General features: G+C 33.1%; 1 protein-coding gene across 1 annotated transcript; it reads left to right on the plus strand.

Moving 5' to 3' along the window:
* The first annotated feature begins 7,562 nt into the window (after positions 1 to 7,562).
* LOC149533772 (uncharacterized) lies at positions 7,563 to 8,889 on the plus strand. The gene is made up of 2 exons (XM_089805909.1): positions 7,563 to 7,573; positions 8,227 to 8,889. Exons 1-2 carry the CDS (start codon positions 7,563 to 7,565, stop codon positions 8,729 to 8,731), a joined length of 516 nt encoding a protein of 171 aa, XP_089662035.1. The 3' UTR covers positions 8,732 to 8,889.
* The last annotated feature ends 7,033 nt before the right edge of the window (positions 8,890 to 15,922 follow it).

The raw sequence follows: 15,922 nt of genomic DNA on the forward strand, positions 1-15,922 counted from the left end.
GCCTTCCCTCAACCTATTTGGGTCTCCCTATGGGCCTCAAACCCCCTGATTCTTTCTGGACTAGTCTTATTGATAGGTTTAATAAGAAATTGGCTGGCTGGAAGGGTATAACCCTTAGCCAAACTGGCAAAATTTAATTGGTAAAATCCACCCTTCAGAATCTTTCTACATACGCGTTGAGTCTATTTGGGATTCCTTGCAAATATGCTAACATATTGGAGAAGATCTAGAGGAATTTTCTTTGGTCTGGTTCGGAGGAACAAAAGAAATTTCCTCTCATTGCCTAGGACAATGTGTGCCTGCCAAACACTTTGGGGGCTTGGGAATCAGAAAATTGAGACCTTTCAATAAAGTCCTTCAAGCCAAATAGATTTGGAGAATCTTTTCAAGCAAGGGGGAATTGGCATGATATCATGGAAGATAAATACCTTTGGAGACCTTCCATTAGACACCTGTTCAATGAAGACACCAATCTAAAGGGCTCATGCATCTAGAATGGTATGCTCAAAGCTAGAGATATGACCAAAAGCAAAGCGAAATGGAGAGTTGGAAATGGTATAGAGATTATGATCTGGCAGGACAACTGGCTATTCTAGGGGCCTCTCCTCAATCTTCTTGCTTTTGATAGATGGGCTAATACTTGCATTTAGAGGTTTGGCAGCAAAGTCAGTGACTACAAATCAAGCAAAGAATGGAGAGACCTTTCCTTAATCTTTGAGGAGCTCAAACCTTTGCTGACAATCCTTCACTCTATGATTTTGAATGATGATCAAGACCAGTTAGTGTGGGAGAACACTTCTTCTAACATTTACTTGGTGGCTTCGGGGTACCAAGCTCAAATGAAGTAGGATTCCAAACCAATATGGGCAAAGGCTTGGTACCCTAGCCTTATTCCTAAAATCAACATATTCTTTTGGATTTTCCTCCAAGCAGGGCTCTAACTATTGACAATCTTAGCAAAAGGGGTCTTTACCTTCCTAATAGATGCATCCTTTGCAAAAATCAGGCTGAGAGTATGGACCACTTGTTTATTCATTTCTCTTTCATGAGAGAGGTTTGGTCTTTTTTTAGCCATGTTTTTGGGTTGGATTGGTGTGCCCCTGCAATGATAATTGAATTCCTCAAGTACTGGGATGACTTGTAAAAGGGCTCTGCCTCACTCTAGTTGGGGAATATGGAAAGAACACAATAATCAAATATTCAGGGAAGCAAGCCTCCCTCACAAGATACTATCGAGTAAAATTCTTATTGCCCTTTTGGAAAACTACCTTTTTTTGCTAAAGATCTAACCCATTTGCAAGAGACACCAGGTGCAGTAATGATACACAAAAAAGAAAAGAGGAATGTCAATGGACTTTGCCCCCAGTGGGATGACACAAAGTGAATTTCAAAGGGGAAGCTAAAGGAAATCTAGGGCAAGCTAGCAGTGGTGGGGTGATTTGAAATTGCTATGGTTATGGCATAGTGGTGGTTACCTTCCCTCTAGGGCACCAAACCAATCACTTCATTGAGGCATGTGCTGCCCTTTAAACTACTATGTTGGCTAAAGATATTGGTGCTAAATGCCTTTGGCTTGAGGGGGACTCGAACAACATCATAAAATGCCTAAGAGGTGAGCATCCTTCGTCCTGGTCAATCAAGAATTTGGTAGAAGAAACCAAACAAATCTTTCTCACTTTCGACAAGGTCTACGTGTCACATGAATATAGAGAGGCTAACTTGGTTGTTGACTCGATGGCCAACGAGGCAGTCAAAAGGGACATGTCATCCAAGTGGATTAATGGTGATGGGCTTCCGATGATAGCAAAAAGCATGATATAGATTGAGAGAATCCAAGGGAGGACAGGAAATATTAAGAGTAATTATGAAAGGTAATGTTTTTAGAATCACATTAATTTTATTGAGAGCTAAGCACAGACCGAACATGAGTTATCTTAATTGGGAGGCTTTTTGGCACACTTTATGGGTGATTGGAAATCTTAATTACTATTGCATTCCCGAGAACAAAGGTAAGCTTTGTTTCAATGAGTTTTATCAGCAATATGTTCTTCGATTTTAGAGGTTGTAGAAAATATCTACTCTAAGCAACAAGATGGTGGGCGAAAGGCATTGCATAGAGTCAGAGGATGAAGTGGCGAAATGGAAAAGGCAGTCAAAGGTTTGGGAGAAACTAAGAGAAGGTGGCATTTCCAATTTCATTGAGAAATTGCATGGTTGGAACCCGAAGGTTACTGATCTTATGGTCACGTCTTGGAAAGATGGGAAAGTTAAGATAGATGAGGTTGATTTATGGGTTAATGAAGGCATTATTGCAGAGGTCACTAGTTCCCCTATCGAGGGAATCAAATTCTTTAGGGACAAGAAACTTTCCCTCAATGCAGTGAAAGAATTTGCTAAGAATTCCAAGGAGATGAAAGAATTAGTGAAGATGAGAGAATACTATGAACCAGATCCAATTTAAAAAATTTGGAGGTTCATCCTAAGGGCGATTATTTCTTACATTACGCTGGATACTGGGTATGATAGAATCTGTACCCATCACTTTGTCATCCTTAACCACTTCAGGTATGGCATGAAAATCTCCATACCCTACTACCTCTACTTCTCTGTTAATAAGAATATCATGGGTTATAAGAAGAAATCGTATATTGACTTGATTTTCCATGAGGGCTTGTTGTTACTGATTTATGAACACTTCAAGGGTCAAACCCATGCCAGATTTATTGTCCACAAAGTGGAGTCCTCAGATGATACAGAAAGCTCTTATCTCCCATCAGATATTGGGGATAGTGCGGGGTTCCACTTGGATGACAAAGAAGAGGTGGCTAAGATAATTAAGGATTTGGGCAAGAACAAGAAGAAAAAGACTAGGAAAGGCTCAGCGGGTAAAAGTTTCAAGTTTGAGGTTAATTCAACCGAGGATTATAATGAAGAGGATGAGGGGATTGATACAGAAGAGGAGACTGATGTGAAAGAGGAGGGTACTAGCAAGGTCCCGACTCGTAGGAAGGTGGAAAGCCCACCAAAGAGGAGAAGGGGAATTGAAATTAAAGCTTATCAGGATTCTGGCAAGGGTCAGAGAGACAACTCCCAATGCCCAAGAGGTTAGAAATGAGGATTATGGCAAGGAGAAAACTACCATATCTTTTGGCTCCAAGGGCAGGAAATGGTTTGGAGGTACTTCGAGTCTCGGATTACAAAAATGGGCATTTTTAAAGAGACTATCGAACCTAAGGTCTTAGAGGGAAATGATGGTAAAATCCATTTGGAGGAAATTATTGATTCAAAAATGGTGGTTCTCAGTGACAATGCTAGGGAGGTGGGGATGAATCTCCTCAACAATGCTCGCAAAACCATGGTGGATAACTTCCATTCAATCAAGTGGATTTTCCATGAAACTGAAGAGTTAAAGAACAAGGTGCAGGGGCTAAAAAGGAAGGAAGGAGATGATGGGTTTGACAAAATTAGCATTCTAGAAATTGGGGTTACTGAGATGGATAAAAGATTGGACAGGATGGAGTGCACCCTTCACATTTTTGCTAACCAGAGCCTTAATATTAACAAAGGCTTAAATGATAATATCAAACAAATGCAAGTGATGATGGAGGTTAGTACAAATGGGAAAGTTGACATAGTCAATGAGGAAAATAGGGTTCCTAAAGCGGATGTCAACCCCCTAGATGAAAGCTCGAGCTATAAAGCGAGATCGAACAAGAGGAAGAGGGACAAGGAGGACACTCTAGATGATAATTAGCTGATGACTGAAGTACTAGAGACCATGGACAAGCGAGAGCTCAAGATAGCTGAGTTGGCCGAAGAAACAATGCCCTAATTTGTTTGAGCTCGGCTTTTTTGTTTTTTCCCCCTGGTTTTTTGTTTGCTTGGGCTTCCCTGCTCCTTTAGAGGTTTTTTTTTCTTAGAACTAGTTAGTGGCCTTCCTTAGCCTATAGTTTTTTAATTGTTCTACTTTATGTTTTGGACTTTAATTCAATATTATCTTGTTTACTATGGGGTTTTAGGCACCCGTTAAAACTGGTTTTACTTAATCAAAAACAATTTGTTATAAATATTTATTTACACAATACAATGTATAATTCCATCAGAGTAATGCTTAAACCATTAATTTACACCAAGCACGATTTCAAATTTAAATTTGAATATAATATTAGATCCTAGCAAAATATTTTAATTTTGACAATATATATTTTAATTTTCCTTTATTAAAATAAATTACAATTATAAATTCACATAAATGATAGCCTTTATTTTCCCACTAGCTAAATCTAGAGTATAAATGTTTTAAATCCATTTTAACAATAGTGATTAGAAAATAATACATTTTAAAAATTACATATCACTAAGTCTTAAGTTATATCGGTTCATGTTGGACGTACAAAAATGCACAACTGCTAGTTTATTATGCTTGTTGTAGTCTCTTTGTGGTAATAATAGATCATGGAGGATTCCAAACATTCATACACAAATTTTACAAATAATTTCTTATATTTTTGGATTAGGGAAATCTTTTAGTTTTTACTGCTATAATTGTTTAAATGTATGAGAAGATTAATCTGTATTTCTGAATTTAAATTTTGTAAAGACAATAGTACATATTTTAATTAATAATACAAAATTTATAATAACAAAAAAAATTGAATATAAAGTAATATAAAGTAACGAGAGTATTATTAACAATAAATATATCTTTGAACTTAAATTTGACAACTATTTACATGTAGATATATATAAAACAAAAACTACCTAAAAGGTAGAAAAATACACTCTAATTTTAATATATAATGCAAAATACTAGTTTTTTTATTGAATTAAGAAAAATAATTTAATAAAATAATTTTAAAGTAAATAAAATGATTCCAATTGATATATCATAGATGTATATTTGTCTTATTTGTTCAACAAATAACTATCCACTCCAAAAATAATTTAATAGATACATAATCTATTTGCTTCTTGTAACTGATTGTTTTAAACGTCAAACAATAAACATTTTATCTGTTCAGCAACGCGTCGTCTACGTTATATTTAAATCTAAAATTAAATCGAGCGGTTGCTCCCTCTCGGATTAGTTGTTTATTTGTATTAGGTAACCCAAAAATACTGACCATCGTGATACCTAGATACTTCTTATTGTTGTGATATTGAAACAAGAACATTGGTTGAGTTTATTCTACTCACACGTTTCAATGTGTGTATTTATAATGTTGTTTAATGGATAAATGTTATGAAACTTTTTTAAGTATTATTTGTTAAAAAAAAATGGAAGTTCTTTATTTTAGATTATATTTAAGCTAATAGGTTTAGTGCAGACCTTTGTTTTGGAAAATTATATATAAATATTGTAAGATCTTTTTAAATTTTTTATAATGGACAAAATTCATTTTTAAGAATTCAACTTCTCTATGATGAAAAAAAATGTTTCTAGCAATTTAAATTTCTCTTTATAATTATGTTGTAAAGTTTCTAATTTTCCTTTCTAATTTAATTCTAATGCTTTTAATTATTTGTTTATATTTACATCATTAATTGACTTCATTTTGTAAGTTGAGTTGTGATTTCCTTACATTAGAAGTTGAACATTGAGAGATCTTATTCATCATTTTGTATTGTTGTTATGAATTAATTTTTCATTATCTTCATATAGAAGCTCATTTCTAGTAGGTAATGCCTTGATTTGATCATTATAGTTTATTAAAAAAAATCTTATTAATTATTAGGGTAGTTGCAACGATGTTTTTGTAGATTATAAGTTGAACATTGTGAGATGTCATTAGTGGCTCATTAAATTTTGTATGATTGGGTTCAAAAAAAAATTAGGCTCCCTGAAATGCTATTGGTCATGTATAAAAGATTGTTGCATATTTAGTATTAGAGTTATTGCATATTTACTATTAGAGTTGTTGCGCAATTAAAAGTTGTTGTATTATGTAATGATCCTTTACACAAATATTACTATTTTTTTCGATTATTGATAATAAAAGATCTTGAAATGATTTTTGGAAGAATTTTGTTTAGTGATGTGTTTAATCGAGTGAATTGATAATGTTGAAAGGTTTTATTTGTAATTGACCTCTCTATCATATGATATTATGAAGTATTTTTTGGCAAGTATTTTGTAGCAATTTATTTTATCAAGCAATTATAGGTTTTATTTAACTAGCCTCTAAATTAACATTACTGTATGATTTTTCATTGTATAAATATCAATTATTCTTGTGGTAAATTTAGGCAATTTTTTTAGATAATGAGTTTGGCATAGAGATGTAACTAATGGCTCGTGAATGATTGCTACCAAATATTTTTGTTTTCTTAATTTTTTGTAAACCTTTTCTATATAATTATATGTGGATATTTATTAAATTTATTTTTTACATAAAAAATTATATTAAGAAAATAAAAAATGTATTGCAAAAACTTATTTAAAATTTTCATATTTTCATTTGAAAAAAGAAAACCTATCATCTCACTGTTGCACACAGAAAAGTGTTCAACTGCTAGTATGATTTTATACTAAAAAGAAAGAAAATATCTTGAAACGTGAAATAGAAACAATCACAGAATTTATAATCATAAGTGTTCTTCACTATCAATGTGAATTTAAAAATATTCTTCTCAATATAATGATTTCATTTAATCTATTAACATCAAATTTGTTAAGTTCTACATTTTAGTTATGTATAGTCATAGGAGAAATGGCGTGGTAATTGCCAAGGCTAACTTCACAAACCTATAGTTCCTAATCCGTATATTAAAATTTTTCAATTTTTTTGACAAACCTTCTTAGGTGAGTGAAGAAGCTAAAGCTAACCTTTCAATTTTCCCTTATTTGTGAAGCTCTTTGTAGAGCTCATAGAGTGCAAGGTCATCTAAAAGTGCCATTTTAAACATTCCTCTAATACCCACCACTAAGACCCCTCAATAGCTGCTCACCCAAAAAATAGTACTTTTTGCACAAATTGACCAATTAACAACCAAGAAAACTAAAAAATGATCAACTATTAGTACATCTGTGATTGGTTATTAGTACATGTGCGATCATTTTTTGAAGCTTTTTATGGCAGTAATTTAGGGGAGGTGGCGGTAATTGGAGGGATGGATGTGCAACAATGCATAAATGGGTGGCAACTAGCTCATTTCCCCTAGAGAAAGCTCTCATACTTCTTTCCTTGATCAAAAATTTAGATTCCTTGTTCTATCACATGCATGGGTGTTGATGCTCCCTTCCAAAGATGCAAGTATTGTCACTTCTTTGTAGGTCATATCGTACTCTATGATGGGCCTTGCTTTTATCAGTCGTGCAACTTGGGAATCGTGAACCCTAAGTTTGGATTCTTTCTTTGTCGAGGATGAGCCAACCTTTTTTTTTTCACAAAGTTGGTTAGGCATAGTGCCTTTAAGGAAAAAAATATGAAGACTGGCTTTGGAAAGAGTTTAGCTATCTTCTGAATTTGGTCCAAAAGTCATTATGCCACACAAAATAATGGATTTATAGTTTGACAACTTGGACCTCACCCTAATAGGTAAGTTCCTTACATTGTGTGCAAATGCACATCAGGTTAGAAGATGAGTTAATGAGCAATGGAAGCTTGAGGGAGGTGTTACCATTACTACAATGGCTAATAGTCTATTCCTTTTAACTTTTTCAACTATGAGGATCTCATCAAAGTTTTAACATGGGTCCTTGTGCATTTTATTTCTTGTGTAAATGGAAGCTAGGTTTTAACCTTTCAGTAAATCTAGGGGTATTTGCTCTGACATGGGCTTTTCTTCCTACCATTCCTTTGGAGATATGGTATTATAATACTTTTGAAGGCATAATTAATTCATTTGGTACCTTGATAAAGTTTTTGTGCAGAAATCAAGCCTAATTTTTGCAAGAATTTGTATTAATATAGAGACGAATAAGGTCCTTCCTACCTCTATTACCCTAAGATCAAGATTTATAGATAAACCCAAATCCAAAAATTAGGATGCTCAAACACTCAGTCCTCTCCCTTAGATATTATTTATTATCTCAAATGCTTCTAGATTTGAGAATTCTAGTTGGATTCACAAAGAAGTGAGGCAAAGGCGTGGGTAGAAGAGAACCTAGGGCACAAGCAAGAAGCATATGCAAAACGTTTTGCGTGCCTCCATGTCTTACCGACCACATCCAAGGGGACCAATTTATTATTATTAAAAATTATTAATGTAATTTGGTCGTTTGAGAAATTCGCTCGTTTATCCATATTCAGGAGTAGGAATTTGTGGAATAAAACAACAATTCATTCCGCCGTCTGGAACCTTCTACCGTCTTCCTCCTCACCAGTCAAAAGCGTCATGTTTCGTAAACAAACCATCTACTCTGCCAAAGAAAAACCCTATATTTACCCAGGAGCTTTCTCAATATTTCAACAAACGCTTCACAATTCATTTGCTTAACAGCTTCGACAGAGAATTTGAGAAATTAATGGCTTCCAAACAGGGTCCAATTTTCGATCACAGCGATTCATACGGAACAACTTGGGCCGATCAGTGGGATTACAGCGAAGATCGATCTCTCAAAGAAGGAAATTCAAACAACAAGATGACTGAAAAAGTTAAATCTGCGGCGTCTACTGGTTTCGACAAGACTAAAGTTGCGGCTGCAATCGGAGCCAAAAAGATAAAAGAGGGATCTTCAACGGGCATCCGTTGGATAAAAGTACAGTACCAGAAGAGGGCCAAGAAATAAATTTATCAGGAGGACCGAAATTAACGCAATCTGTCACGGCGATCTGTTCTTAATTATTTGGCCTCATAAATTATGTTTTCCATATGTAAATTTCAATTCTTTTGCTCTGGACTGTCTCATATTGTTTTTAATATAATGAATTGTTGGTATTTTTACAATTTTTGGGTCATAAGTTGAGCATACAATTTTGGGATTATCTGAGATAAAGGTTGTATTTTAATTGATTGTATATAATAGCTTGGGATTTGTAAATTTTTGGGGCTAATATTAATTTTGAGAATATATTAGGGGTTTTTTTAAGGGTTTCAATAATTCTTATGTTTTCAATTATAATTTCTGGAATTGATAGTCAAAATTTTTGCTTTCTTTCATTCTAATGATGGATAATGGAATGTGATCCCAAACATTGGTAAAAGAACTCTTACGCCATAGTTTCCAAAGTAATAATTGAAAAACTCTTATGAATTGTAAAAATCCAGCAGTATTAATTCTTATGTTTTTGTATACATAATTTATAATAATTAATCTTAAAGGAGCTCTAAACATTATCCAACATATATGAATAGTCATCATTTTTTAGCCCTTTTGGTTAGTAATTGCGCTATTTGTGTATCTTCTATTAGGACTTATTTGTTCACAAGTATTAACATTTCTTAGTGAACAACTATTGGTGCATCTTTGAGTGGGTATCACACGACAATTTGAAATGACCACTTTTTGATCTTTTAATATTTGACCATCTCAACAAGGTATTTCATTATCACCCATAACACATTGAACAATTAAGTTGTATACCAGAACAACCAAAAGAAATTGTTAAAATCCAAGATATCATTTATGAGATTTAACCCTAAGAAGTTAAGATAAATAATGTTTAAAATATAGACTAAATATTAACTTATTGAAATGATATATAACCTTTTTTAGAAATACGTGTGTAGTTTTGAAATTCATATTGTATTAGCAAGTATGAGCAGTTATATATATATATATATATATATATATATCTTCTAATTTTAAATGTATATATTTTTACAGCCCGCTGTGGAAAATCAGAGATGCCGACACGCAATCAAAATGATAGGAGAAATGATTTAAAAGTCAATAATAGATATTTTAACTTGTTCCCAGGCCAAGAATCTAAAATCCAGACTGAATATGGCCGTCTCGAAAATGAAATCAAATAATATTTAACTAATGTTTTTGCTGACTACTGCATGAATTAATTTTATTTTTTAAATGGTTTGGTGAACCAAAAATGCTTGCAGATCGCTATTGAATTAAAAAAAACAAATTGAACCCGAGAGAAGGAACAATGGTCCATTAAGCCCACTTAGAAACTTATTCTTGTTTTATTATTATATTAAGGCATAAATCTCATGCTTGACTCTTACCCACTATTATTGAAATCTTCCACAATGTACTCATTTTCTTCTATGTTTTAAGGATGCATTGATGTTTGAATGTATGTTATTTTTACATTATAACTAATATTGGTGTTTGTACTTTTTTAAAATTTGGGTAAAGATGGTAGATCTTATAATTTATTAGTATTTAAAAGAAGTTTATTATTACAAAAAAGAATGAAAAGGTTATGGAAATAGTTAAAATTTAAAAATTGGACCCTAATCTAATCGATTATAGAATAATTATAGGTTATAATTCAGTCCCAGTTAATATTGTAAGCATAATCTATTATTTAGGATTGGAATCCATAATACTTTTCAGTATCATGACCAATTTGACTGTGATATTAGCAAAAGGTGTTAGGATCATAAGATACTAAAAATAACTTAAAAGCCTCAATAGTTTGTGTGGAAGTTCCCAAATATTAGCATTAATCAAGCATAGCATTATGTACAAACTTTAAAAAGGAATAAACTTATGCATAGGTCTATAGATCCTTTACAAAGGAGTCACCCACGATGTTGCAGTGACCATAAGTGTATCAACTAGATTTATATAATTGTTGTTCAACTTGATGAATCATTTGTTTGGCTCTAGGAACATTTTGAATAATTATTGAGTAGTGTCAGTATTATCAACCAAGTCATTTAAATGGATTATTCATATTGTCTCACCTAAAGCTAGCAATTATGAAGCTTTACACATAGTTAAGTGAAGGAAGTAAACTCATAAGAAATTAACTCATCTCAATGTTCTTTTACAAATTAGAAATTGTAATGCTAATTTTAAAATTGTTGTTGAGTGTGTTAGATGATTTTGAAAAGAATGATTAAAATAATTAGGAGGCAAAGAACATTATCTTTTCAAGGACTTCTCTCTAATATTCTAGCAAACATTTTATCCATGAATCTATGATAATTTGAGAAGTCATTATGCTAGCTTTGAAACATTTTCACATGTGCCAATGGATCACCTTTTCCATCGAATGTACCTTATTGAAAGATTTTCATAAATTTAGGGACAATGGTAGGAAAGTGAGCTTGCAATGTCCATTGCAAGATCTTATCTCTATATATTCTATCAAATAATCTAGCCATGCATATATGATCATTTGGGAACATTATACATAAGGTTTGGAATGCTTTCACATGACTCAAGGGATCACCTTTTTCACTAAATCTCTAAATGGTGTGTTTTCATGTATTGATGGATAATGGCTTGAGAATATGGGCTACATGCATTGTCAAGAGTTGGAATGTTGCATTTAGATGGGAGGGGGTACAATAATGGGGAAAATTCATAGATCATTGTAGATAAAGAAGAACGTTATAATAAGTGGGCAAAGGAGATGGTTGTGAAATGCATGGAAGCCTCATATGAGGAGGTATGGATGAATTTTGATAAACATGAATTCCTCCAAGACTTACATGTATAGGGTTTGATGTTTTGTGTAGATGTACATCAATGATAAGTGGTTCATATAAGTAGCCACATTGGGAAATGGGAAATGATGTTGGTATAGGAATATAATTATCAACATGATTAGTACTATTATAGAAGATAAGAGTTTCAAAAAAACCTTTGATAGGCATAACATTTTTGTCAATAATATGAGAGATATCATGAAAGAGATCAACACCATGTTTATTGATATGAATCATTCAATCAAGACGATTGTGTCACTATTTGATATTATTATTCTGCCTATTTGAAAAATAGAAAAAGGGGAACAAGATACACAAGATTTTTTCCCACATTTTTCTAATGCAAAATTGGATGGAAGATGACCCAATAGGCCCAAGTAAGACTTAAACACCAAGTGAATGCAATGATCCTTCATGATAATTATGAGGATGAGATGGATTTAGATAAATAAGCAAATAAGAAAATTTAATTACTTTTAGAAAAAATTGACTAATGGAAAATATAAAGGAAGTTGTAGTAACCTAAAAGTAAAACCCAAAAGAAGTATTGACCTATGATTTGAATACATTATGAGCTAGATTTTCCATGTATAAAATGTTTTAGGAATTTTTTTTCTAGGAATGAGAAGGCTACAACATTTTTATTCCCAGGGATTTTGCCTGCACCTTTGACATTCAATCCCATAAATCTAGATATTTTTAGATTTTATCTTGATAGCTACACCGCATGTACCTACACATAGAAAAAATAGGGAAAATGTTGTGGAAAGGAGATTTCCTTAATCAAAACCTTGTTTAGGAATCAAGAATAAGATGAAATAAGATTACATAAGGGAAAGTAAATGTGAAGGTAAATATTAGATCTAACTTTAAAATACCATCATGAATGTGTACTTAGATTGCACATATTCAAAATTATAGTCGTTGAATTTGGAATGCATACAGGAATCAAGGATGCCTTCACAAATGCCTAAATCTATGAATTACACTCTTAGATATTCAATATTGTTATTCTTGATTGAACACTTGCTTTGGAGAAATAATGTATGAGAAATGGATAAAGAATCTTCTTGCTTCCTTGAGAACTCTCCTACTTGGTCATTATGGCAGAGAATCCTACCAAAATGGAGAATATTTCCATCAAAGTACCTTGTATTCTTGGAAAACCACTACATCTTAGATAGGTATGTGTAGGATCATGGTATGAAAAAATGTGGCAATGGGAATTAAAATGTGTTTTCTATCTTTCCAAACACACCACAATCCAATTTGTCCTTTTGTAAGGTGAATTTTTTTAAAAAATTTGGTTTGGTAATACCAGAGCAAATCAGATACCTGTTGATATAGGGTATATGATCCAAGTTAGATACCTACTCCAAATCAAATATATGTTCCAACTCATATATCTATTATGAAAAGAATTTAAGCACATTTTAGTAAAATGGGCATAATGTTTGTGTTTCTTATTAAAATTTAGATTTTTATATACATGTTGCAAAGGTGATTAGGAGACCTACAATATGGATAAGGTAATTTGTATTATATTACATACCAAAAATTAATTATAATTATTTTTAGCGAATCTTTAATTTTGAATATTATAATAGTAATAACATTTGCATACAAAATCATTATTCTTTAGTTATTTTTTTCTCCCATAAGAATTGACATAATTAAAAAGTAGTAAATAATGAAAAACTTAAAATTTGTGTATGAATGAGATTAAATAATTTCATAAATCATCATATAGGTTTTTCTTGTTGTTGTTGATCCTTTTCATGCAACTACCCAAGATGAACTAAGAGAAATATCTCTTTGCACCTCTCTTCCCCTCTCTTGATATATTTATTTTTATCTTTCTTTGTTTTCCTTTCGTTTTATATCCCTTTAATTCCATCTCTATCCTTTTTGCTTGTTTTATATATCTCCTTGTCTCTTATCTCTAGTAATTAATTTTCTCTCTATTTATGTCTCTCCCTTTAGAACCCTTTATCCATATCTATTTCTTACGTGTCTCTATCACCTTCTTTCTATAGAAGTCACTTGTACAATGACCCAACCACTGTACAAGTGACTCCTTCATCATACAACTGATAAGTTTCCATCACAAATAAGAAACATGGATAGAGAATTATTTTTATCATGACAAAAGGGGCCACCATATGAACATTGACTTTTATCTCAAGTTCAAATAGGTGTCTCACACTTCAACTTTGTGCATAGCCACCAAGAAGTTATTGTCATATGAAGGAGTTTTTGACATAGACCTGTGTTGCCAAGGTTGATATGCTAGTAGAAGGGTTATTTAGTAGTATTAGAGCTCACTATTTTCCCCTCTAACTCTATCTCCCTATATATATGATCTTCATGTCTATCTATATCTCATTATCTCCAAATCTCTCTTAGTTTCTCAATCTCTCTCTTTACTTGTCTTAGTAAATAAATTAGTTAAATGATGGAAGGGATGGGGTGGTAGGGTGGATGAGGTGGTATGGTGAGATGATGGAGGGAGATAGGCAAAAGGGATAATGGAAATGGGGGACATATGAGGTAGAGAGAGAAGGGGGACTAGGAGACAAATGAGATAGAGAGAAAAAGAGGATAGTTAGAGGGAACAAATGAAGATGACAATAGTGGGTATAAGAAAAAGAGTGAGATAGAGGTGATGGTAGGAGCAAGGGATGAGATAGTGAGGTGAGGGAGAGGAGAGAGTTGTATACGTGAAAAACCTACCTGTTGGGAGTACATGTAAACAAAGAAATGTTAGTTGTACATGGGTATCAAGATTTGAGAATTAAAAAATCTACTTGAGTTTTACAAAGAAATGCAACCAATAAAATAGAGTCTCAGGCAACCTCGAAGAAGCTCAACAAGGGCACCCAAATGGATCTTGTTGGTGTGCTCAAGATTGAGGGATGTGGATGTGCTCTCCCCAAACACAACTATTGAATCCCAAAGTGATTGAAATGATACGAAACTAAGCTAAATGAGTGAAGAATACCTCAAGAAATGGCTATGGAACACTACTACATTTGGGCCTAAATTGCGACGATAGGCTATCGCAATTGCGACAACCACCTATCGCCCAAGTGACACCAATAGGAATTGGCTCCCATCGGATGGGCGTTAGACTTTTTCCATCACAAATTGCGATGGCAAGGGCTTCTGTTGCAATTGCAATGCCAAAATTTGTCGTGAATTGAAGCCAAATAGGGCCTAAATTGAAGCCATATGGGGCCATACACCATCACAATTGCAATGACTATCCATTGGAGATGTCATCGCAAGTGCGACGTTTATGTGACAATAATGTTGTGGGTCCGACAACTCTCTGTTAGAATTATGATGACATCGTTATAGAAAAAAATATGAAATGTGTGACGTTGGAGAGAGTGCTTTCCTAAAAAATCTATTTCTAAAATTTAACCTTTTTTTATGAACATTATCAAGAGACTACAATGCTCTTACCCCTAGAACTAGTTTTCCTATTATTTTTATCTTTTGGGAGAGATCAAATGATTCTTGTGACTGTCAAATTCTGCCCATTGTGGGGAGGATCAAAGACTAATGGAAAAAAGTTGTTTATACATTCAAGCTTGACACAAATAAATTTTTGACATTGGTCTTCGATCCACCCTGCAATGGGTAGAATTTGATAGTCACAGGAATCATCCGGTCTCTCCCAAAAGATAAAAATAACAAGAAAACTAGTTATAGGGGTAAGAGTGTTGCAAACTCCTGATAATATTCATAAACAAAGTTGAATTTTAGAAATAGATTCATTAGGAAAGAACTCTCACCAATGTCACACATTCCATATTTTTTTCTATTACGATTGCAAAATTTAAAATTATTGGATTTTTCCTGGTCTATATATATGTATATACATACATATATACATACATACATACATACATAAATACATACATACATACATATATATATACATACATACATGCATATATATACCTAGAAGCAGAACTTGTTTCTTCAACTCCTTACACTCAACTCTTCATTAAATTTATTCTTCCAGTAGTGAGAATAGGTGCTACAAATTACTGGGAGCCAAGGGTTCCTAAACCTATGCTACATTTTATAAAGACATGGGAGGAGATTTCATAACATTTTCGATCATAGAAAGATGCCCAAATTAAAATCAATAGAAGATACTTGGGATCCTCCTAGGGAGAGTGTGTCAATACATGTAGGGTTATATCCTTGGCTTCCATTGGCGGCTAGTGCATGGAGCCTTTATATCAAACCATTTGTTATAAATTGGGGAATGCACTTTATGCCTGACATTTAAGTGATGCATCTGCATATGCAATCTTATCACCTTGGAAAATTGTATTTGATCCTG

Source organism: Cupressus sempervirens, chromosome 10 (genome assembly GCF_028749045.1).
Source record: "Cupressus sempervirens isolate cs-2001-9-10 chromosome 10, ASM2874904v1, whole genome shotgun sequence".
NCBI lineage: Eukaryota > Viridiplantae > Streptophyta > Pinopsida > Cupressales > Cupressaceae > Cupressus > Cupressus sempervirens.